The 26,068-nt window shown below is 45.9% G+C and overlaps 1 protein-coding gene across 2 annotated transcripts; it reads left to right on the top strand.

Moving 5' to 3' along the window:
- The first annotated feature begins 17,604 nt into the window (after positions 1–17,604).
- LOC136632079 (prothymosin alpha-like) lies at positions 17,605–21,599 on the top strand. 2 transcript variants are annotated; one of them, XM_066606693.1, is made up of 5 exons: positions 17,605–17,762; positions 19,614–19,694; positions 20,788–20,857; positions 20,954–21,054; positions 21,279–21,599. In XM_066606693.1, the coding sequence occupies exons 1-5, from the start codon at positions 17,709–17,711 to the stop codon at positions 21,345–21,347; spliced, it is 375 nt and encodes a 124-aa protein (XP_066462790.1). In that variant the 5' UTR covers positions 17,605–17,708; the 3' UTR covers positions 21,348–21,599. The 2 variants fall into 2 exon arrangements, with proteins under 2 accessions (XP_066462790.1, XP_066462789.1); XM_066606692.1 differs by having other exon boundaries at positions 20,951–21,054.
- The last annotated feature ends 4,469 nt before the right edge of the window (positions 21,600–26,068 follow it).

The raw sequence follows: 26,068 nt of genomic DNA, 5'->3' as shown, positions 1-26,068 counted from the left end.
CGTTTTGGGACTTAATAGAACATACCACGGCTCAGCACATTTGGAAAGGGACTTGATATTTGTATAGCGCCAACTTATTACACTACTCATTTTACTGACCTCATAGGAATGGAAGGCTGAATCAGCCTTGAGCCGGCTTCCTGAACCATGCGGGGATTGAACTCACAACCTTTTGGGTCGTGAGCGAGAGCTTAGGACTGCATACTGCTGTCTTAACAATAAAAGCTGCGCCAAATTTATTAAAAAGTTTGCGCCTCTTTATGATTAGTAGGGGGTCTGACTTCTGGGACTCCCACTGGTCCTGAGAACAGGGGTCTGGTCGGTCCTTGAATACATTGCGTAGAGGTTGCGCAGGCGCACTGCTACTTCATGCACGTAAATAACAGTGCCGGAGATTACCAACGCTCTTGAAGTCCATAATCTCCAGTGAAGGGAATGGAGTGGTGGCACGCCTGCGCTACCTCTGTTCCATTCACTCGGACTGATTGGACCACCATACTTGAGATCTGTGCGGGGCCCATGGTCAAATGAGATGCATATTTCCCGAAGGAGCATGGATGGCCTTATAAGTCTCACACCTTCTAGGTGCCCTCCCTAAGGAGAAAGCATACCCTTCCTGACCTGCGCGGATGACGTGTATGACCACTAGCTGTGCACATTATTAAGGCTTATGAGGATGGACAAGTGCAAGCTGGGCCTAATCTTCTGAGCCGCAACTCACATTGGACACCATGTGCTGCTCAATCTCCACAGACTGTGCATCTTGCATGTCTCTTTCTCATCCGCGAACATGGACAAGAATGGAACATGCAGCTATTTTTCGTTTTGTTTTTTTTTACAAGGGCCATCGGTCTATGTGAAAACTCTCCCATGTGAATAGCCTCAAAAACTACAATAGGTCTGTGTGCTAGAAAGTATGCTGGTCTGACTAAAGCCTTAACCCTTTGCAATCCACTGTCAGACGTCTGAAGACATTATGATTTAAGGCTGTACAGCTCTGATGGAAGACGTCCGTCGGGGTTCTCTTACTATATATTACCAGCCTCTCTGCTGTCTGAGTCTATCCAATGTGTCACCTCATGCAGTACTGGCTTTAGCCAGTCGATAGCGCCGTTGTATAACGGCAGAAAAAGAGTAAGCCCTCTAGGAAAATTAGGATACAAATTGGATTGGAAAGGGTTAATAGTTGTATCTTTTAGCAAAAGGGGCAACATTCAAAAAAAAGGCAATATACACCATAGAATTATTAATTGTATCACTTTTTATGGGGAAATCAGTTTAAAAGACGTCTCTACTTTGGACAGTCCCGAATTGTTACTGGGGTATCCTTTGAAAGCAATGGGAGGAACTCTGCGATCCTCTGCTGTGGCTGGAGGATCCCTGCATCCCCAAAGTGACGTGAGGCTGTTTTCACATGAATGGCGAATGCAATATGGGGCCGTGATACACACACAATAGAGGATCGGAAGTGTTTCCTATTGATTTCAATGGGAAACCTTGCACCGCACTCACATGCACATCGCCCAATAAAATCAATGGGTGATGCGTTCCAAGGAAGGCGAAAAGTTAAGAGCGTGCCACGATCGCAATGCGGGAAAACATCGCTTGTGTATATGACTGCATTCCAAAGAATGGGGCTTCATATTGCAGCAAGATTTATGTGTCTCGCAACGTAAGAAACTCGCGCAATTTTCTCGGCTGTGTGAAACGATAATTATTCGGTCTAAACGTGAGTCAACGACTAAACAACAAACAAGAATCCACCGTTCGTTCGTTGTTCGTTTTATGCAGGCCTAAAAATGATCAGTGGCTCATTCATTCATCATTCGGTTTAAACGGTGCTCATTCAGTCCCTCTCATTCACTTATACAGTCAATGTGAAAGGCTGAACAAGCCAGCGATGTATCTGACTGTATAAACAGGCTGCAAGAGAACGAACGAGCTAACGATGACGTCACTCACTCAGTGTAACGATAATCGGCTCGTCAAAAAGGCCCCTTACTCTAGGCAAGTGAATGGGCCTGAGATGCAGTACCAGGTACAGACCCTACCAAAGGGACACAGCCATGCCTGGGAAACATTAGGGAGGCTCCAGCACCATGGACTAGTCAGTCAACAGATCAGTTGGGGTGCTGGGAGTTGGACCACATGACCTGATATTGAGGGTCTATCCCGTGGACAAGCCAATAATATTGAAGTCCCACAAATTCCCCATTAAATTACAGTAGGATGCAAAAGGTGAGCTGGAACCTTCAGACGTCTTCACACAGTCTTGTTTGTGTCTTGTTGTGGTATCTGTAGTAAAATGTAAGTCTGTTAGAGCATAATCTCGCACCAAGGGTGGAAAATACAAGAAAAACACCAATTTTGGAGAAATTGGTTAAAACTTGTGCAAAAAAAAAAAAGTGAAGCAATTGTCCATAGTAACCAATCAGCTTCCAGTTTTCATCTTCCAGAGGTCTTTATGAACAACCTCATTAGCTGCTGTAGGCAACGCTCTTCCTTGGTGTGACTAGAACTCGGTATTTCCTATTTGTTCACTGTAAATATATGGAAGGAGTATTTTTAAAAAAAATGTAATCAAATAATACAGAATTCAATTTAAACTCGCTACCTTCATCCACAAAGCCCTCCACAGTGCAGCGCCCCCCTATATTGCCTCCCTCATCTCAATCCATCACCCAGCCCAGGCTCTCCGCTCTGCTAACGAAACCAGATTGAGCTCCCCTTTAATTCGAACTTCTCATTCCCGCCTCCAAGACTTCTCCAGAGCAGCACCGGTCCTCTGGAACGCACTACCAAAGGCTACCCGAGCAATCCAGGACTCGCAGAACTTCAGGCGTGCTCTAAAAACACACCTCTTCAGGGAGGCATACCGCATTCCCTAAACAAACCCCTCTGTACTCCGCCTGATAACATGCTCCCTGACCTACTGACTGCAATCCCTGCTAGCCATCATAAACCGCTCCTGCAGTCATACCGATTCTGCCGTCACACGGCTAAATGTCTGACCATTGTCTATGTGTATAGCATCCCTCACTCTCCACCTCGCCATACTGTGCACATCTCCAGCCCCTTTACCTTCTGTATCACCCCATTACTTGTAGTATGTAAGCTCGTTGGAGCAGGACCCTTCCCTATTGTTTCATTCAGCTGATTACTATGTAACCGTGGTTCTGTAATGTTTGTACTTTTTGTCTTTCTGTATCCCCCCTGTCTATGGAAGTGCTGCGGAATATGTTGGCGCTATACAAATAAAGATTATTATTATTAATAAAAAATAACACTTGCAAAACGTGCAACCAATACGCTGTTCTCTTAGCCCCGTCACACCGCGGCCACTAGTATCCGTGAATCACAAGTGTCGTCACCCTACAGAAGAGTCATATAACATCCCCTTTATTGTACCAATAAAACCCGTCTTTAGAGCTTTATTGGGCGTATAATAAGTTCCTCCTTATCCGAGGACCTCAGAACTGATGTCTCCAGGACAAATGTTATACAGTTCTATCGCTTTCTTGTCCCTTATTGATATTATATGGCTCACGTTCATAAAGGACAGAAGTCTGGAAGATGTGAGGAGACTTATAAGACCATCCATGCCCTTTATGCAAATTGGAAGATGCAACAATGTCTCTACAGCGCCATCTATTGGAAGGCAATTCCTGCAAGTCAACGTCTGACATTTTAAGGCCGTTGGCACACAACCGAATTTGTATTGCGGAATCCGCGATCGTCACCAGCGCAGATGATCCGCGGTATTGTGCATCCATAGAAAGAATAAAATATTTGCATGTCGGCTCACACGAGAGGACAGCAAATTGCGATTTCCGTGAACAAAATTAAAATTGCAGCATGTTCTATTTTAGTGCGGACTCCACATGGACGGCTTCCATTGAAGCCAATGGAAGCTGTCCGACCCGCGGCTTAACCTTAATTGACATTGCAGATAGGTTGCTAGTACCTGTGTCATTGCGCAGCGATGCGCAGGAAAAACAAAAATTGAAAAAAATACCTGTACTGTGCATGACCAACGGCGAGCATCCATTACAGAAGAAATTAGGTACACTAGGTCACAAGCCGCGGTCAGAGACAGATTCCGCTGCGGGCTCCTGCATGTGGAATCTGAACCGGTCGTGTGCAGCCAGCCTAAGAGGCCTTGTAACAATGACTGGAAATATAAGCCAAAGCCAGCGTCTTCTCCAGAAGGAAAAGATAACCATGGACAGACACTTTACCCCCTCTGATTTACATAGCAGGCCTCTCACCCAGTCAGCCAGAAACCTACTGCACACTGAAACCCTGAAACAGCTGTCTGTACATGGGTAACCTTTCCCTGTGGAGAAAAAGAAGAAAGAGGGAAGAAGAAAAAGAATAAGAAGGAAAAGAAGAAGAGGAAAAAAAAATAAGGAAGTGTCACGTCCATGTGGCTCACAAGCACCACGCTCAGCACGGATCAAGGGTGACGTTCACAACCACTGCAGTTGAACATAGAACGCTGAACAGTAGCACCACTCCAGGAAGAAGGAAGCCTTGCCCTAACCTAGCAGGGGGGTGAAGGGTCCCTGCCTAGAAGCTGAGTAATCGCTTCGATAGAGACAGCCTCACGGTCTTCTTCCTGGGCTGTCTCTAGTGAGACTTCTGGAGAGACTAACCGAACAGCAAAGCAAAACAAAAATGAAAACGGAAATACAACTGAAAAGAAAACCGCAGCAACTTATCTGGACGTAGCTGTACACCCAACACAGAGGAACTCCAATACTCATCTATTGAGCTGAATAAGCAGCGCTGAGCACAAGGAGGGGTGAAAATATAAAGCTACTCCACACCTGAGGACTAGCACAGCAATTAGAGAAGCACACCTCCAACCTTCTGCCAGGCATGACTAATCCAACATATATCATGTAGCAAAGAGAGACAGCACCAGCAGTCTCTGCACATGGCGCATTAAACCTTGTCCTGCATAGCAAGGCGATAGGTCTTGGCCTGCGTCGAGGCCACCATGCCACAACGCTGTAGTGACCGACAAGCTGCGACAGGAAGAAGGAAAAAAGGGTAGAAAAGAATCTTTCCTTCTGTTTCCCTTCTTAATCCATTTCTTTTTTTTTCTTGCTTCTTCTTTGCGATCTTTCTTTCTTTTCCATTAACTTTGCTTTAAAGACAGCTTTAAAGTACACTCCTAGGTGACCTAGCAATGTTATACAGGGCTTTTATGGCTCTTAGACAGTGCTATACACCAGTTCTAGGGGTATGAGTGAAGTTCCGGTTTGATTCAAACTAATTTGGATCAAACCAAGCTTTGTGCCGAAATTCGACAAACAGATCAAACTGAACTTTTCAAAAGTTGGTTCATCACTAGTTATGAACAAAAGCCATGTCACTAGTGTGAGCTGTGCCCAACACTTTTCTGCAAGCGTGAATATATGGTATAGTATAGATGGCACTCAGCCAGCGGGATATGCCTGATACAGCCGGGGCGCAGACGTGTTCACGTCATACTGCCTACCTCATTTGCTGAAGACAACAGCAGCAGAAATGAGGATAAATAATACATCCTAGACAGCGATGACAGAACTGATTTGTCCGATTCACTAATAATGGCACAAAATACGACGGAAGAACTGATTTGCTATTATTCTTTTAAATTCAATTAGAAGTGAATCTCAGAGCCGGCAAGTTGCTTTATCCAGTGGAGTCAGAACAATTTGCTTGAGGCCCTTTTACACGGAATGATTATGGTTAAAAAAAAATCGTTCAAATGAGCGGAAATGCAGCCAATGATCGAATAAGGATAACGTTGGCCCCGTTGACTTATCGTTGGGTTTAAATACTGATTATTCCGTAGTTTTCATTCACTTGTAAGTGAATATGAACAACTGAACGATTTCTGACTTGAATGAACCAACTATGTATCTCTCTGTCCGCAGAGGCAGAGTGGACTTTGACATCGTTCACTCCTTCAAACAACGAATTGGCAGGTCTAACGCTGGGGTCACATGGGTCGTATTCCCGGCGGAAATCTCGTGGTTTTGCTGCAGCGAAAAAACGTGAGATTACCGTTCGGAAAGCACAGCTTAAAAACCCGGGGCACTTAGCCACAAGTTTTGGAGCGGCTTCGCTGCATGCTTTTTTGTTGCAGCCGGAGCTCCCATGAAGGGAAGCGAGGCCGCAACGAAAAAAAAAAAGACATATTGCTGCCGGGGAATCCACGCCGCAGCACTGACTTTGCCCCAACAGATTGTCCGTGCCGTGTGGACAGGATGTTTGACAAATCACGTCCACATGGCTGGCTAATCCCGGGATTAGCAGCCACAGGCGGAGCTGCAGCAGCGAAATTCCGCATGGAATTTCCGTGGCAAATCCGACCTGTGTGAACCCGGTCTAAACGGACCCTTATACTTTATCTCATTCAAACCAAACTGTTTTTCAAGTCAAACATGCTATCGCCACTTATCACAACTGATTAGGCAACATCTGCAGCGCCATCTGGTGGTGATGATACGGAAAAAGTCTGATATGGAAAACAGTGCTGGAGTTTTCTAAGGATACTTTTAGTTTCACATTATCTTTCTTCTATCAGGGTGATATATAGGTTGGGGTTACTCATATTAGCATGTTAGGGTGGGTTTCCCCTCTGTCCCTCTTTAGTTTCGATATTCATACTTTCCACTTACATGATGATCATCAAATTGGCAAGACCAGAAGACTCGGCATAGTGATGTAGTTACTGCTGCAATAAGAGGTATTGCGGTATATTTTGTATCATCATTCATTTTGGGCTGTTTTCCTCTCTATCCTAATTTACACGTAAATTTCCTGTACTTTCTATGACTGAAGTAACAGCTAAATGTAGGGAAGATGCGACGCACAAGGTATGCTTCAGTGGGGGAGGTAAAATCCCAGGTTTGTAGGGGAGGGATGCAGATGAGCCCACGCTGGGGATGGTGGGATGCAGATACAATAAGGCCTTTACAAGGGAAATTGACAGACCTTTGAGTGGAGAATACAAGAGAAGATCAAAGTATAGAGAAAAAGAAGAAGCCCCAGAAGAAGAATGGGAACAGCCATAGGCAAGTCATATGGGGCGAGGTCCGATTTGCAAAACAAGACTCACATGCCAGAGCTTTGGCTTTACTCCGCGGGGGAATCATTGTGCTCAGCCGGTGAGAGTCACCAAAACAGTGACACCGATGAGGCTGTAGTGTTCATGGTATTGTCTACATATGTGCTGTGTGCGCAGATACTACAAGTCGATAATACGGAAGCCGCAGACTGCTTATTTGTGAAAATTTGTGGCACACGCCAGTATATGCTGTATTACAAATTGATTCTCCCCTAGAAGCATTATAGCTACAGCAGTACCGCAAGGAGGCACCATACGGCGGCACACCGACGGGGATGTGTTAAACATTAGGCTAAGTATATGGAAACAGAGAGGGCCTGGGAGATGTAAAAAAAAGTGAATTACTACTAATAATGATTTACAAAATGTTAGCAAAAACTCTTAAAAGGTACTTGTCACTTCCTATACAGTAAGCCCATAAAATAAGTTATGGTGCTTATAGGATAGGTCCTGCTGAGTCTGGGGGAGTCACTTTTATGCTTACTGGGTTCCCCGTTCCGGCACTGTCAGCCCAGGAAGTCAGCACGCCAGATTCGGAGGTTTCGTCGCAGTTCCGGCACAGAATGCCGGAAGACATAGCGCTGCATGCAGGACTTTATCTTCTGGTAAAATACCGGCCAGCTGAACGGAAACCGAACGGACCCCATTTGTAGTCAATGGGCTCTGTTTAGCGCTGTTCGATTCATCATAAGACGGATTCGTTGGGTCAGGGGATTCCCCTTTTACTGAAAACGGAATCCCCGCTGCAGATGTGAAAGCCGCCTCAGTCAGTATGACGTCTTTCATTCAGCCCGTGCGTGCATTAGTATTGAGAAACATGATCGTAAAAGTTGACTTGCATTCCTTGTCAGCATACTGTTATTCTGTTGCCACCATATTACTTACAAATAAACATTGCATATTTTTGTAACTCTGTCTGCTGCATCGTATCCTGAAACCTGCGTCACTCTCTTATCACCCGCAGCACCAGGACCCATAAGCTTTAGTACTGTAAAGCATCTGCAGTCCTAATGGCAGACATTCTACAGACACTTGCAGCTATTTTCTAGACTCACACGGCTTATTCACGCAAGGACGAGAATCTCACGCGGGTTTAGTGTGTTGCAAGATGCACAAAACTTGTACCAATATGAACCAATTTCTTTGGTACCGTTGGACCTTGACGCCCACGAAGCTAGGGGCTGAGCGGGCTTTGGTGGAGTGAATGCCCCCTGTCCGGCTTCTAGCTTCCGATTAGCTGTTAGTGCAGCAGGGAGGACATTGACAGCGGGGCCAGCTTGTTTCCCCCAATGCCAAACAACTCATATCTCTACCCACCACTGTACTGCCACTGCCATCTCCACTCCCATCCAGGTTTCGTCCACTGCAGGCGGGAGCGCTGTCACTCAGCTCCCTGCAGCTCTTGCTAGTGAACTGCCACCTCAACTTGCGTTCCCCCTGGTCGCCGCGTCCAGGCTTCAGCGGCTGCAGGCGGGACCGCTGTCACTCAGCTCCCCGCAGCTGTCCCCGGCGGACTGGCATCTCCATTGGCGTTTTCCCCCTGGTCGGCCGCTGCCGGCGGGGAGCGGTGTACATTTGATGTGGCTACTCCACGCGCCTGGGGTGTCACTGGGATCCCCACTCCTCCCCCCTTCCAGCAGCTGCCGCCAGGAACAAGTGGCAGTGGGGAGCGCTGTACATTTGGTACATGCTCCTCTTTTCTTGCCACGCTGTTATCTGTGGTCCCGTTGCCCCTGCGGGCGCTCCAGGTGGCTGTGCTGTCACTGGGGTCCCCGCTCCTTTTCCCCCGGCTGAACTGTGTCACTCACTGCAGCCGCCGGGGACAAGTACATCAGGACAACAGCAGCAGAGGCACAGCGCCGGAGCCCTGTGTGCAGTGAATCAGGAAGTGGGGGCGTCACTTGGCTGTCAAGCAGCCTAAGTCTTATCGACACCCACCACTTCCGGTGGTGACATAATGCAACGGTACCCAATTCTTTTGAGTGGACCTATCACATAAGCGATTTTTTTTTCTTTACAGCAACGCTGGGAGGTTAAAAATTGCAGCATGTTCTATCTTTCGGGTTCCCTCGGAATGCCTTGCCCATTGTTTTCAATGGGACCTTAAAAGACATCGCATGGCGCTCGCATGCCGTGCGATGTGCTGTTTTCCAATGAAATCAATGATAAACACTTGCAATTCTCTGACGCGCATAAAATACGCGCCTGAGGATCGCAATTTCACAGAAGGGGTGTGAGGTGTTTTTGAATGGAAAAAACGCACGTTAGCAAGTGCAAAATCGGGTCGAGTTTCTCAGCCAAATATCGAGCTCGCCCGTGTGTATTTAGCCTCAGAAGCATAAATCTGTTTCAGGCCGGGCTCACACAAATGTATGTGCATTGTGTATTACACATGTAATATACGCACACATAATACAAAGTAAATGGAGTCAATGAAACGACATTTATATTCATTGTTCCATTCACAGTACTTATTTCATATGTCGCCCGCGTAAAAAAGAACGCAGCGTGTTCTATTCTACTGTGTATTACGTACGCTATAGCCCTATTGTTCTCTACGGTGCGTTCGAGGCGCAATTACATTGCGTATGTGCAGCATTTTTAACATATGTTGCTAAGGGACATAAGAAGTTAGGGCCTTATGTTGTCACTTGCGAACTTAGCAAAATGGGTGATGTTGATAACAGCTTGAGGTTAGTACATACCAGGTCTAACGTTTTTCACGCTTTTGTCCGTGCCACAAAATGCATGTTCTGAGAGGTCTTAGAGATGCTTTACAATCCTATTGGCACATCAGTCCTTGGTCCTAATCCGTGTTCTTACCCTTCCAGCAGTACTACCTACCTCTCTCTGTCCTCTGCAGCGCAGTGCTGGTTATCTGTTTGCACAGATGCTGATTGGACGATCGTCTCCTGCAGCATTATTTGAAGTCCTCTTTGTACTGACATGCGGCTGATACACTGAACTCCCATCTATTGTCACCCATCTCCTGCGCTCTAATGAACATAGTCCTCGGCTTTCCTCTCATGGTCTATTGAGTCTGCATACCTAGAAATTAACAATTAAGTCTGCCCAACTCTACTGACCGAGGTGGAGAGCTGCTGCAAAAGATCAGCGTCCAATCTGACGGATGCAACGGGATTATATAGTCACTGAATGGCCAGCATGTAATTACTCCTGATGAGCAGAACCTCCATGCTATCAAATTTTTAGGTCAGGAAGGGTATTGTTTCTCCTTAAGGAGAGCACCTAAAAGGCGAGTGAGAACACTTATAAGGTCATTCATGCTCCTCTGGGAAATATGCAAATAGTAAAAATGGAACAATACCTCTACAGCGCCACCTATTGGAAGGCAACATTCCTGCAAGTCAATGTTAGACTTTTTAGACAAGTCTAAATAATAACTGGGAATTGTAAACCAAAGCCAGAATAACCATACACAGACAGCTCTTTCAGGGTTTTGGTGTGTAGCAGGTGTGTAGTTTGTAAATAAATACTAATTTTGCTTAGATGTCCAATTACGTTTGGTAGGATAGTGTAAAGCTTCTAGAAACTTCTGATGGTTTTGGCGTTGTGCTGCCTGATGGGTTACATAGTATATTAGGCTGTAAAAAGACATATGTTCATCCAGTTTAGCCTATTACCTCCCAATGTTAATCCAGAGGAAGACAAAGAAACCCCAATAAGGTAGAACATAAAAAGTCTGTTATTCCTCCTATATTCATAGTCTATTGGACAGGCAGAATGCTGCCCCCATGAGATAAGCGGCACCAGCTGAGACTGAGAGGTGCCCCATGAAAACATTGTTTACAATTTGCTGAATATGCCTGGTATTGAGGGTATTAAGGCCGCCTGCACACGGGCGGAAATCCCGCCGCGGGATTTCCGCCACTGAAAGTTTGCATAGGAGTGCATTACAATACGCACTCCTATGCAGACGGCCGCGGTTTGGCCGTGCGAAATCTCGCGCGGCAAACAAACCGCGGCATGTCCTATTTTTGTGCGGGGCACGCACTCACCCGGCCGCCGGCTCCGGTCTGCGCATGCGCCGGCTGCGCGGCCGCCGGCACATGAAAGAGCCGGGGCCGCCAGGCGCGGGTGAGTACGCGCTCGTCCCTGCAGGCTCTTAAGTCGGGTCCCGCGGCGAGAATTCTCGCTGCCGGATCAGACCCGCTCGTCTGCAGGCGGCCTAAGGGTGCTATACCATGAGCACTAGCTGCTGCTACTATTACCTGGCTGAACCTGTAAGTGCAAGTTAAACCTGGTAATTAGTGCTACTAAACAAGCGTTAACGGCCTTATTGTAATGGCGCCCTCAGGGTGAAGATCTCGTTTCTAAATACAAGTTCCATTGTTTCCTTATGCTAAAAATAAATATCCAGTTTTAATACTGAAGTATCTATAAAAATGAGAATGAACAAATAGGAAACTGTATGCGATAAAGAGGAGGCAACAATGTACCGCCACACAGGCAACAATGTACCGCCACACAGGCAACAATGTACCGCCACACAGGAACAATGTACCGCCACACAGGCAACAATGTACCGCCACACAGGCAACAATGTACCGCCACACAGGCACAATGTACCGCCACACAGGCAACAATGTACCGCCACACAGGAACAATGTACCGCCACACAGGCAACAATGTACCGCCACACAGGCAACAATGTACCGCCACACAGGCACAATGTACCGCCACACAGGCAACAATGTACCGCCACACAGGCAACAATGTACCGCCACACAGGCACAATGTACCGCCACACAGGAACAGCATTAGAAACATCACCCCATTTAGGACTCCTTCACATGGGAGGATTTGCATATGCAATACGCAGAGAACAGAAACCATTGATTTCAATGGGCTAATTCATATCTCCCGTTTTTGCACCAAAGGGCCCCATAGAAGTCTATGGGATGGAGGGTGCAAATATACACACAATACGCAAGGGAAGGCGCAAAATACAGCGGGTAAAATACTGCGGGGAAAGGAACATACCCGGACCTCGTTAGGCTAAACAGCAAAAGTGTCTCATTCACGGCTCAAGAGCGTTGCTATGAGGTGCGAGCAAAAACGTATATACCCTTGTAAGAGAGCTAATACAGGGTACACTATTACTACTGGGGCCAATATAGGGGACACTAATAATACTGGAGCCAATAGGGGAAACTAATACTACTGGGGCCAATATAGGGGACACAATTACTTTTGGGGCCAATATAGGGAACACTATTACAAATGGACCCAATATAGGGGACAATAATAATACTGGAGCCAATTTAGGGGACAATAAAACTACTGGAGCCAAGATAGGGGACACTATTACTACTGGGGCAAATATAGGGGACACAATTACTTTGGGGGCCAAAATAGGGGACACTAATACTACTAGTACCAATATAGGGGACACTATTACTATTAAAGCCACTATTACTACTGGGGACAATTAAGAAACACTATACTACTGGAGCCAATATATGGGACACTATTACTACTGGGGCCAATATAGGGGACACTATTACTACTGCGGCCAATATAGGGGACACTATTACTACTGCGGCCTATATAAGGGACAGTTATTTCTGGAGACAATATATGGGACAGTAATAATACTGGGGCCAATTTAGGGGATGATAATACAACTGGGGCCAATATATGGGACACTATCACTACAGGAGCCAAAATAGGGGAGACTATTACTACTGGGCCAATATAGGGGACACTAATACTACTATGCCCAATATAGGGAACACTATTACTACTGGAGCCAATAAAGGGTACACTAATACTACTGGGGCTAATATAGGGGACACTGTTACTATTGGAGCCAACATACGAGAGACTAATACTACTGGGGCCAATATAGCGGACACTAATACTACTGAGGACAATATAGGGAACAATAATACTACTAGAGCCAATAAAGGGTAAACTATTACTACTGGAGACAATATAAGGGACACTAATGCTACTGGGGCCAATTTAGGGGACAAAAGTACTACTGGGTCCAATATAATGGACACTATTACTACTAGAGTCAATATAGGGGAGACTATTACTACAGGGCCAATATAGGGGACAATAATACTACTGGGCCCAATATAGGGGACACTATTACTACTACGACCAATATAGGGGACACATATAACTGGGGCATATGTGGGACACTAATATTACTGGGGCCAATATATGGGACACTAATACTACTGGGGATAATATAGGGGACACATACTACTGGGGCTAATATAGGGGACACTATTACTACAGGAGCAAATATAAGTGACACTTATACTACTGGAGCTAAAATAGGGGACACAATTACTACTGGAGCCCACAAAGGGGACACTAATATTACTGGGGCCAATATAGGAGACACTAATATTACTGGGGCCAATATAGGGGGCACTAATGCTACTGGGGCCAATATAGGGGACACTAATAATACTGGAACCAATATAGGGAACACTAATACTACTGGAGCCAATGTAAGGAACGCTATTACTACTGGAGCCAATATAGGGGACACAATTACTACTGGAGTCAATATAGGGAAAACTAATATTACTGGAGCCAACATAGGGGACATTAATATTACTGAAGCCAATATAGGGGGCACTAATACTACTAGAACAAATATAGGGACACTAATACTACTGGAGCTAATATAGTGGACACTAATACTTCTGGGGCCAATATAGGGGACACTCTTACTACTGGAGCTAATACAGGGCACACTATTACTACTAGGGGCAAATTTGGAGGACAGTATTACAACTGGGGCAAATATAGGGGACACTAATATTACTTGTGCCAATAAAAGGGACCCTATTACTACTTGAGCCAATATAGGGGACACTAATACTACTGTGGCCAATATAGGGGACACATATTACAGAAGGCAATATAGGGGACAATAATACTACTGGGGCCAATATAGGGGACACTAATATTATTGGGGCCAATATAAGGGACACTATTACTACTGGGGCCAATATAGGGGACACTAATATTATTGGGGCCAATATAAGGGACACTATTACTACTGGGGCCAATATAGGGGAAACTAATACTACTGAGGCCAATATAGGGGACCCTATTACTACCACTATTACTACTGTAACAAATATAGGGGACACTATTACTACTGTGGCCAATATAGAGGAATATTACTGGGGCCAATATAGCGAACAACAATACTACTGAGCCCAATATAGGGGACACTATTACTACTGGAGCCAATATAGGGTACACTAATAGTACTGGGGCCAATATAGGGAACACTAATACTACTGGAGCCAATATAGGGGACACTTTTGCTACTGGAGCCAATATAGGGTACACTAATACTACTGGGGCCAATATAGGGCACACTGATATTACTGGAGGCTATATAAAGGATCACTAATACTACTGGGGCCAATATAATGGACACTTACTACTAGAGGCAATATAGGGGAGACTATTACCACTAGGGCCAATATAGGGGACACTAATACTACTGGGGCCTATATAGGAGACACTAAGACTACTAAGGCCAATATAAGAGACCCTATTGCTACTTAGGCCAATATAGGGGACACTATTACTGCTGGAGCCAACATATGGGACACTATTACTACTGCGACCAATATAGGGGACACTAATACTACTGCGGCCAATATAGGGGACACTAATATGACTGCGACCAATACAGGGCACACTATTACTACTGGGGCCAATATACGGCACACTATTACTACTGGGGCCAATATTGGGGACAGTATTACAACTGGGGCTAATATAGGGGACACTAATATTACTGGGGCCAATATAGGGGACACTAATATTATGGGGCCAATATAGGGGACACTGTTACTACTGGGGCCAATAAAAGGTACACTATTATTACTGGAGCCAATATAGGGGACACTAATACAACTGGGGTCACTATATGGGACACTAATACCACTAAGGCTAATATAGTGAACCCTATTACTACTTGGGCCAATATAGGGGACACTCTTACTCCTGGAGCAATATAGGAGACACTTTTACTACTGGTGCCAATATAGGGGACACTCTTACTACTGGCTCCAATATATGGGACAGTATTACTACTGGGGCTAATACAGGGCACACTATTACTACTGGGGTCAATATACCAGACACTATTACTACTGGGGTCAATATAGAGGACAGTATTACAACCGGAGCTAATATAGGGGGCACTAATATTACTGGGGCCAATGTAGGGGACACTATTACTACTGGAGCCAATATAGAGGACACTCATATTACTGGGGACAATAAAGGGGACACTAGTAATACTGGAACCAATATAGGGGACACTAATACTACTAGAGCCAATATAGGGGACACTAATACTACTAGAGGAAATATAGGGGACAATAATACTAATGGGGTCCATATAGGGGACACTAATACTACGGGGCCCAATATAGGGGACACTATTACTACTAGAGGCAACATAGGGGAGACTATTACTACCGGGCCCAATATAGGGGACACTAAGACTACTAAGGCCAACACAGGGTACACTAATACTACTGGGGACAATATAGAGGAGACTATTACTACTGGGGCCAATATAGGGGACACTTATACTACTGGGCCCAATATAGGGGACACTATTACTACTGGAGCCAACACAGGGTACACTAATACTACTGGGGCCAATATAGGGGATACTAAGACTACTAAGGCCAATATAAGAGACCCTAATGCTACTTGAGCCAATATAGGGGACACTATTACTACTGGAGCCAACATAGAGGACACTATTACTACTGCAACCAATATAGGGGCCACTAATACTACTGTGTCCAATATAGGGGACACTAATATTACTGTGCCCAATATAGAGGATACTAATACTACTGCGACCAATACAGGGCACACTATTACTACTGGAGCCAATATACAGGACACTATTACTACTGGGGCCAATATTGGGGCCAGTATTACAACTGGGGCTTATATAGGGGACACTAATATTACTGGTGCCATTATAGGGGACACTAATATTACTGGTGCCAATATAGGGGACACTAATATTACTGGTGCCAATATAGGGGACACTAATATTACTGATGCCAATATAGGGGACACTAATACTACTGGGGCAAAAATAGGGGAAACTATAACTACTGGGGTCAATATAGGGGACACTAATACTACTGGGGCAAAAATAGGGGAAACTATAACTACTGGGGTCAATATAGGGGACACTAATACTACTGGGGCAAAAATAGGGGACACTATTACTACTGGGGTCAATATAGAGGACACTAATATTTCTGGGACCAATATAGGGGACACTGATACTACTTGGGCCAATATAGAAGAAACTAATACTATTTGAGCAAACACAGAGGGGCACTAATACTACTGGGGCCAATATAGGGGGCACTAATACTGCTGGGGTCAATATAGGTAACACTATTACTACTGGGACCAATATAGGGGGCATTATTACGACTGGGGCCAATATAGGGGACACTAATACTGCTGGGGCCAATATAGGGGACAGTAATCTTGCGGGGGCCAATATAGGGGACAAGCTTACTATTGAGGCCAATACAGGGCACAGTATTACTACTGGGGACAATATACGGTACACTAATATTACTGGTGCCAATATAGGGGACACTAATACTACTGGAACCACTATGGGAGTCACTCTTATCAATGGGGTCAATTTCTACTGGGGCCCCTATCACTATCCAGTCTTACAATGGAGCCAATTCTGGGGGCTGGATTTATACAGACATATTTACGTGTGCAATATGCAGACAATCTAACCCTTTGATTTCACATTTCCGTATTTTTCACAGGCATATACAGTCCGTATATTTCGGTCGCGCAAAGAAAAAAAAATACAGCATGCTTTTATTTTCTGCGTATTTGTGCACGGACGGCCCCAATAGACTCCAATGGGGGGGCTGAACTACACGGCGATACGGAGGGGGTGCGTGAAACGCCATGTAATTCTGTTGGCCCGCGCACACATCTGGAACTCATTAAGACTAATCAGCCCTTTCAATCGGTGCATCTTGTAGCGCAAATGAAGATGACTTGTGGGCAGAAGAAGTACAGAAAAATACGCCGAAGCGCGTGAGAAAACGCAAAAACACGACAGTCCTGTGCGGAAATACACTGATGTGACGGAGTGCTGAGAATGGCAGCCCTGACCCTGAAGTATCAGCCAGACAGTGATGTCTGCGGGCACTAATGGCAGATATTACATAGATAGAAGCCTCCATCCCCGCCGCTCCCCTCCTACTACACAACAGGCATGGCGCCGCCACAACACAGGAGGGGGCGCTCTCCGCACCATCCCCACCGTAGGCAGTAACCAGTCACAGAGCCGGCAGCCCGGTCCCTCTGCGGGGCGGGAGGAGCGGCACACCAGCCATTCACCGAGCCCGAAATCTCCATAATCCCGCCCGGCCTTAGTTCGTATTCTCCCTTGTGCTCCGGCGCTGCCATTCGTGTCCCCGCAGCGCGGTGTGTGCCATCCTCCTCCTCTCCTCCTCCGGTCCAGCCGTCTGCCTCCTTCTCTCCCCGAACCCCCCGAACCATGGCCGATACAGGTGTGGATACGACCAGCAGCACCGAGGTGCCGGCGACCAAGGTACAGTGCTGCCCTCCTCCTGCTCCTCCTGTCACCTCGTCCCTCCATTGTTCCTGCCGGCTTCTTTGTTGTCTTCTCTCTGCACGCGCTTCCCAGACTGCAGCCGATACGGAGCTGACCGACTTGTATCGGACGATGAGCGGCTGGGGGGTCGCTGACGGATATCTGCCGGACCCCTGCAACCTATATGACCGCCGGCTTCTCTTCACAGCTTTTTTTTGCCACTTCCCCTCATTTATCGCCTTCTATTGTGTTCGCCGAGCGATTTGTCGCTGTGAGGTCGGAGGGGACGGCGGTGGTGGCGCCGGGGACGCTCAGCGCTCCGCTCCGCTCCGCTTTTACCTCACGTTTTCTCATTTATTGGCTGTTCTCTATAGATCTTCACTCAGGAGGCTGGCAGCGCCGCCGGCTGCCAGAGGGGAAGCAGACCTCCCCGTTCTCACAGACACTTTTTTCCGTGTTTTTGCCATTATTTTCCTTGTAAATGTTGATCCGACGTTAGAAGGAGCCGTAATAACGCCCGGCGGGCGAGCGCGACAAAATGTTACCTCACGTTTCTGTCACAGATCGGCTTTTTTTGGTGTTTTCCCCATTTTTCTTCTTGTAAATGTTGATATTTCGTTACAATGTGTTATAACGCAGCATGGCGGACGAGCGCCGACAATATGTTACCTCACGGTTTCTTATTTATTGGCTGTTTTCTATGGATTTTCCGACAATGCTTATCACTCTGGTTGGAAGAAGGAGGCTTGAAGCATCCATCGGCTCCCTGAGGGGAAGCGCGCCGCACGATCCTCAGATTGCCTTTTTTCCGTGTTTTTCCCATTTATTTCCTTGTAAATGTTGATATTTCGTTAGAATCTGTTATAATAAAGCCTGACGGACGAACGCGGACAATATTTTACCTCACGTTTTTCACATTTATGCCGTTTTTCTTGCCTTTCCCCTCATTCGGCGCTCATGCAGCCATATTGTCTTTGCGTATCATGCAGCGCCCATTGATTTCTCTTGGGCCGTCTGCTTTCACGTGCGCAAAAAAAACCCGCAGCGTGTCCTATTTTGGTGCGTATTACGCACCGATCTACGGGGATCTAACATACGCAGTGACAACCTGTCCGTGCGAGCCTTGCTTGCCCGTCCTAAGCTCGCGCGGTTTATGTCACCCGCGTTCCGCTGTATTGTCCCCGTTTACTATGGCTTCCGTCTCCGTGGCGATAACGCTGTTGTGAAGCGTGACTGACTCGCGACGTCCATCGTTACCTGAAGAGCTTTTATTTCGCCTCCATCTGCGCTCCGGACGTTTGTGACTGGAATCCCGCAGTGGGTAAAGTTGCCCTAATTCCCCAGATTCCCTCTTATTTACGGCGTGTTATTTCTCCGTCTCGCTCCCCTCGGAGACGCCGTGCCACCTGCGCTGGCTCCCTGCCAACCCCCTCTTTTTTTTTTCCCTCCGTGTGAGGGAGATGTTGAGTTCAAACGAAGGGGAGGAGGGGAACGGCAGGAAGGAGACAATCTGAGGAGCCTTAGGAAAATGTAGGAGAAGGCGGACTAATGGGAAGGGGGACGGGTTCCGTGTGAGGCGCGCTACTTTTTTTTTTTTGTGCTGTTTATAGACTTTTTGGTGTCGGAACGGCTTCAGATTCCGGAGTGTGTGTATTATTCTGCAAGACGTAATAGAAGGATACAATGTATATGCATGGTGTATTTCATATTCAGAAAGGAATAGGCATAACGAGTAACAAGCACTTCATCACTCGTAATGCTTTATCCCGGGGCGTACTAATTGGGACAAGAGCGATATGCAAATTAGTTCACTATTATTATATTTACGCTCATTTTATTGTTCTGCAGGATCTTAAAGAGAAGAAAGAAGTGGTAGAGGAACCTGAGAAGGCAAAAAATGGCGGCGGCGATGCTCCAGCCAACGGAACTGTAAGTATTAGTGGTCAGCGGAGCGGCTAGTGTAATATCACGGAACTGATGTGGTGGGATTGGTCATCTGTCCCGTTCCTCTGTCACAAAGCTAAAGGGGCGCGCTGGGATTTGAAGTTCAGGACAAACTGATAGGATTGATTCAGTCTTCTAATCTATACACATTTAGGGTGTGATCACAAATAGCGGATTTGGCGCAGATTTCTTGCACCAAAATGTATAGCAAAATCAGCACCCTCAGGCTGGGCGCACACGGGGCGGAATTGTAGCAGAATTTCTGTGCAGACTCTCTCCACGGAAATTCCGCCGGCAATCCTGGCGTAAAGCAGCAAAGTGCACGAGATTTGCAAAAATCTCATCCACATGCTGCGGAGAAGCCGTTGCGGCCAACCCGCGATGAAACGGACATGCCGCACAGAATTCAAAGCCACGGCATGTCACTTTTATCACCGTATCCGCTGCGGCCTCTCTATGGGGAAAGACGGCCGCAGCGGAATGCAGGCGGTGAAGCCGCTTTAAACCTAGTGCCGAACGGCATGTGTTTTGAAGCTGCATTTCAGCCGCGGGATTTACCCCCCCCCGTGTGAACCCAGCCTAAGTGTGGATTTTGATGTGGAGCGACAGAAGACTTCACCCTTTCAATTTAAAGGGTGAAATCTGCTGCGTATCAGCGTCAAAATCCGCAACAAATAGTGCAGATCCGCACCAAAATATGCAGCGATTTTAGTGCGGATGCCCCCTTAACCCTTTGCAATCCAATTTTGGATTCAGGGTTTCCTAGGGGACTTTCCCTTTTGTAATGGCACCATCTGCTGGCTAGAGCCAGTACTGCGGTATGTGACCTGCCAGAGAGGCCCCTGACAACAGAGCGGCCAGTACTATACAGTAAGAATACCCTGCTGGATGTCTTCCGACATCGGAAGCTGTACAGCCTTCAATCAAAATGTCTTTAGACGTCAGACAGTGGATTGGAAAGGGTTAAATCTGCTACATGAGACCGCACGCTTAAAGTAACGGCAGGGCTGATGTCCGACTACGGTTGCGGCTGCACTTGCCAAATCTTTAGTATTTAACCTAAACTTATTTCTTGCAGGAAGAGAACGGTGCAGACCACAGCAAGGAAAAAACAGAGGATCCCGAAGAGGAAGACGATGACGATGAAGGTACTTTTTAGTTGATCTATAAAGACACAGTTTCCTAGTTGTACGACTCCATTGCCGTAGTGCTGTTTTCTCATGCCTTATTTTAACTTCCAGCAGAGGGCGAAGGTGAGGGAGAAGGAGATGAAGAAGAGGAGGAAGGCGAAGGAGAAGAGACCGAGAAGGATGGACATCCTGTAAAACGTGCGGCGGAGGATGAGGTGAGAATCGCGTGCTGCACGTTCCTCATGTAGTGACTCCTTGCTCGCAGCGCTCACATTCTATAGTGATACAATTCCAGCGAGTCCCGTCAGGTTAGATTAGAGGTCAGCTGTCCTCTATATTTACCATAATCGCTCTGTTGTGGTCGGCCTGTTATGTCTGACGGGCCCCGACGCTCCAGACGGCGAGTTCTTTACAACTAACGGCCTCCTTTGCTTTTCAGAAGGAAAAGGAAACAAAGAAACAGAAGACAGAAAACGGAGATTCCACAGAAGTGAAAGAGTCTGCCTAACCCTCCTCCCAGCTCCTTCTTCCCAGACATTTTATAGCTTCAATGACATGGTTGAATTTAAACAGTAGAGAATGTGCTTTATATCTGTACATTTTACAGAACGACTTTTTTATATACTGTAAACCCACATGCACTAGAAACCTATAACATCACACAGCCAAGATAGCAAAGGTTTTTTTGTAAAATGTTATTTATTGGTGCTTGTTTGTACTGGTTGAGTGCTACAATAAAAAAAAAGATCTTTTGTTTTAAGTGGTGGTTTAGCTTTGCTTTGTCTGTACATCTCTGAAACACATGTCTCTCCAATAGTACGGCCATGTGTATTCCTGAGTGAAGCTGCCTTCCTGTAATATAATGGTGTTAGCATAGAAGGTTGGTATGCAATGGAGACCAAAGATGTGGGTCTTGTATAACCAGAGGGAAACCCTGGGGCATTCTGTATAGATCTTTGGACTTGATTTGTTGCTGTTCCGTATATAGTTGTGCAAGCAAAAGTTTGGAAAATGGCAAAGTTCAATATGTACATTTTTTTTTCTCTGTTTCCCAATATGCTATCAAAGTGTGTGTGTATAGCGGAGATTTCTGAGGAGCAGCCAGTAGTCTTACATAGCATTTATGACTAGGTTATAAAACTGTATACCTCATTAGTTGATGCTTGACCACGACTTTGTATATTCAGGTTAAGTACTATAAATAAATCTTTCTTTTATAAAAAAAAGTTTTTAAAAAGTCTGACTTTTTTTTTATACATCACATGGTCCATATTTTTACAACATTACTTTAAGGCTTTGCTCACATCTATATTAGGGATTCGGTTTCCCTGCTCCATTATGAGAGCAGAAAAATGGAATGCCTTGGCCGAATGGTTACGTTTAATGAGAGAGTCGAACGGCGTTGAAAAGACCCCATTGACTATAATGGAATCCCTTCAGCTCCTGTTATTCTGTCTGGCATCTTACTGGATAGAAATGGCCTGCTGCAGGAGTTTTTTGTCCAGCGTTTCCTGCCAGATCTGGGCTGGAGGCTTCTGATGCAGATGTGAACGGAGCCTTACGGGATACATTACCGGGATGTACAGTACAGCAGGAGTTTTGCACAGACGTCTACCAAGGAGCTGGAGGATCTCGGTGGCTCTTAACAATGTGACACCGCAGCTTAAAGGGGTTTTCCAGGGAAATACTATTGATGACCTATCATCAGGATAGGTCATCAATAGTTGATGGGCTGGGGTCCATCGCTTAGGACCCCGACCGATCAGCTGAGTGGGCGCATGTTGTCAGCACCGCAAAAACACAGAGGTCGGAGCAGAAGCCTCCGCGCCGACTTCCGTGTAGTGGCCAGCACTTGTAAATGCAGGCACGGCTCTCATTGAAATCAACGGAAGCCTGCAGTTACAAGAGCTGGCCACTATACGGAGAGGCTTCCGCTCCGACCTCTGTGTTTTTGGAGCAGAAGTCTCCTTGCTGTAGTGGCCGGCGCTCGTAACTGCAAGCACAGCGTCCATTGATTTTATTGAGAGCTGTGCCTGCAGTTTCAAGCACCGGCCACTACACTGAGGTCGGCGCAGAGGCTTCCGCTCAGACCTCTGTGTTATTGCATCGTTAACAGCATGCGCCTGCTCAGCTGATCGGTCTGGATCCCGAGTGACGGACCTCGGCGAATCAACTATTGATGACCTATCCTGATGATAGGTCATCAATAGTATTTCCCTGGAAAACCCCTTTAAGGGTAAAATAATAACCATAAGGAAGAAAGGTTTGATTGATGCCATATGGCGGCACCTAAGCACCCATATTGTAGCCTCAGTATCTGAACTTTCTATTGTTCTACTGAACCAAATGAATTGTGAGTATTGTAGCAGTAATACGGACACTCAACTGTAGACCGATTCCTCTCATCTTACACGAGTCTTAAAGGGGTGTTTCCATCTCTGCTTTTCATAGACGAGATAAGAAACCACTGCTACAGTTATGGCTACCTGGTAATTATGAAAACAGCGCTTCAGCCCAGCGCTGCTGCTGTAACTCACTGAAGTGAAAGGGAGCTACGGAAACAGTCCAGCACAGTGCTAGCTCTCATCTCAGTAAGAGATGTGTAAACAGCGCTGGGATGAAGCACTCTGCTGTTTGCAACAGATGGTTGGAAAGAGAGGGCAGGCTTTTCCCATCTTGACCATGATGGGAATACCCCTTTAAGCCTCGTATATGAAATCTGACTTCTGTGTTGCCTTGCACTACCTAATGTATGTCACTAATGTTTCTGCTTATATGAATGGGATCTAAAAAACGTCATTGGTAATAATCTCACAGCTTTTTGTTGCTATAACGTAGTGAAAAGGCCAAAATGTGCTACAAATCGTGTGTGCGACCGTACGGTAGAGAATATAATTTGTCTGAAAGCGCAGTCACTGGTTTTAGGCCGGTTTACACGAGTGCGAGTTTCGTGCATTGCGAGAATCACAAAACTCGCACGAATACGAACTCCATTGTTTTGAATGGAGTCATGCACATAAGCCATGCCTTCCCTCACGGCGATGCTGCGAGGAAAAAAATCGTGGTATGTTCTATTTTTTCCATGTTCCCTGAAACGCATCTCCCATTGATTTCAATGGGATCTTAAATACATGGCTCGTGCATGCAACTGCGATGCGAGGCTTCCCATAGAAATCAATGGGAATCACTTACGATCTGCTGTGCACATGAAACTCTTATCTTACACCAGTCTTAAATGGGTATTCCTATTTAGGATGCTATAGTTACGTGTGCAGTTAGCAAGTAAACGAAAAACTGCATACGCTCACTTGTCTCACTCCCGCCAGTTACTTTGGGTACTCACGGTCTCTGCTCACTCCTAAAGCCTCATTCACACGGGCAATCGCGATATCGCAGCAAAATCATGGCAAAATCGCGTCAGCGATACTTTTTCTTGTGAAAAACCGTGCATCGCTGCTGCCCGCAAATTTTTCGCAAATCATGCGAAAGTTAATAGGAGTTTCTAATGTTAAAGATGCATTGCATCACACGAAAATCGCAAGTTTGCGCGTTGCGATGCCATAAAAAGGAGGCTCCATTGGGAAAACAAGGGAGATTAAAAAAAAAAAAAATCGCAGAAAGATAGCGCATATTGCGATTTTTCTCTCTCGCAACATCGCATCAGTGAGAACATCGCATCAGTGAAGGAACCCATTGAAAAGCATAGGTTTTATAATTTAGCGTTTTCACGCATCGCGATTTTCTCGCCCGTGTGAAAGCGGCTTAAAGATACACTTAGCAACTACTCCAGATAGTCGCATAAAAAAGTTGCTGAAGCGAACGGACGAGTTTTTAAACGTTTTTATGCAGAGTGCTTCTTATTTATTAGTTGTTCGCTGACATAGCGTTCGCAGGGGAAAACCGCATTAAAATCTGTTCGCAACGCATTCAAATACGAACAACTGTGACTTTATACCAGGCGGCTTTTGATCAACCAGGGACTATATTTAGGTGAACAAAAACAGCACAGCTGGCGACGAGTGAGTGAATTATCGGTCATCGCCCTGTGTGCGCCCGTGTTTACACGCAATGACTATGGTTCCAAGTGATTATTCGGACGGCAGATGTCCGGTGTGAAGTGCGTGACCGCTGCAGCCCATCAATGGCCTCAGTCCCTGAGAGGCAAGCAGTGTGGACGAAACTGGCCCTAGAATGTTGCAACTTTGAAAATGTTTCCCCTTCCATTCTGTTTACATTTGCTCACGCCTCCGCTCACCCTGCAATTATAGAAAGACCGCAGATTCTGTATTCATAGGACAATAAAGATTTCTTGTTAGACGGGTTGCTGTTCAGGAACGTAGTGTGGAGGCTAAAAAAGACATTCAGTTCATCCTATTATCCTGCAATGTTAATCCAAAGGAAGGCAAAACCCCTCCCTGCGGTAGAAGCCAGTTATTCTCATACTAGGGAAGAAAAATTCCTTCTCGACTCCAAATCTGGCAATCAGAATAATCCCCGGTTCACCGACCCTCCTGGAGTCATCAGTGATGTAACATGTAATATTGTTACACTGGTTTAGGGTCCTTTTACATAGAACGATAGCCAATGATCGAACGATAAATCGCTCACTTTTTGTTCCCCGTTCATTATATGTCAGCATAAGAATCATTGTTGGCTCATTCTCAAAACGTTTGGTTTAAATACCAGTCATTCAGTCATTCTCATTCAGTTATACAGTGAATATGAACGACTGAATGACTTCTTTTTTGAATGAATTAAAGAATGATGTATCTGCCTCTTTAAACTGGCAGCCAAAGCGATCTCTGGCATCGTTAATTCTTCAAACAACAAAGCGGCAGGTCTAAACAGATCCTTAGTGAGTTCGCCATCACCACGTCCTCAGACAGAGAGTTCCATAGTCTCACTGCTCTTACAGTAAAGAACCCCCTTCTATGTCGGTATAGAAACCTTCTTTCCTCTAGATGTAGAGGGCACCTCATTGTTACAGTCACAGACCTGGGTATAAATAGATGATGGGAAAGATCTCTGTATTTTCCCTTGATATACAAATAAAGATTATTATTATTATAGCGGCAACTTATTCTGCAGCGCTTTCAAGGTACATGGGGAACACAAACAATACGAAAATTACAGAAATTTCAAAAGTTAGATATGGTATTCAATTATTTGGAAACAAAAGGGGTGGGGATGATACAGAAGGTACAGGGGCAGGAGGTGGAGCAAGGGAGA

Source organism: Eleutherodactylus coqui, chromosome 6 (assembly GCF_035609145.1).
Source record: "Eleutherodactylus coqui strain aEleCoq1 chromosome 6, aEleCoq1.hap1, whole genome shotgun sequence".
Classification (NCBI taxonomy): Eukaryota; Metazoa; Chordata; class Amphibia; order Anura; family Eleutherodactylidae; genus Eleutherodactylus; species Eleutherodactylus coqui.
Note: the sequence above shows the minus strand (reverse complement) of the source record. Positions and strands in the feature narration are given on the sequence as shown.

Excerpts from the sequence above, each read along its gene's own strand:
- LOC136632079 (XM_066606692.1), top strand. The coding sequence starts at position 17,709 with ATGGCCGATACAGGTGTGGATACGACCAGCAGCACCGAGGTGCCGGCG. Across the intron at positions 19,695-20,787 it reads ATGCTCCAGCCAACGGAACT|GAAGAGAACGGTGCAGACCA; the intron begins GTAAGTATTAGT and ends TATTTCTTGCAG. Across the intron at positions 21,055-21,278 it reads AACGTGCGGCGGAGGATGAG|AAGGAAAAGGAAACAAAGAA; the intron begins GTGAGAATCGCG and ends TTTGCTTTTCAG.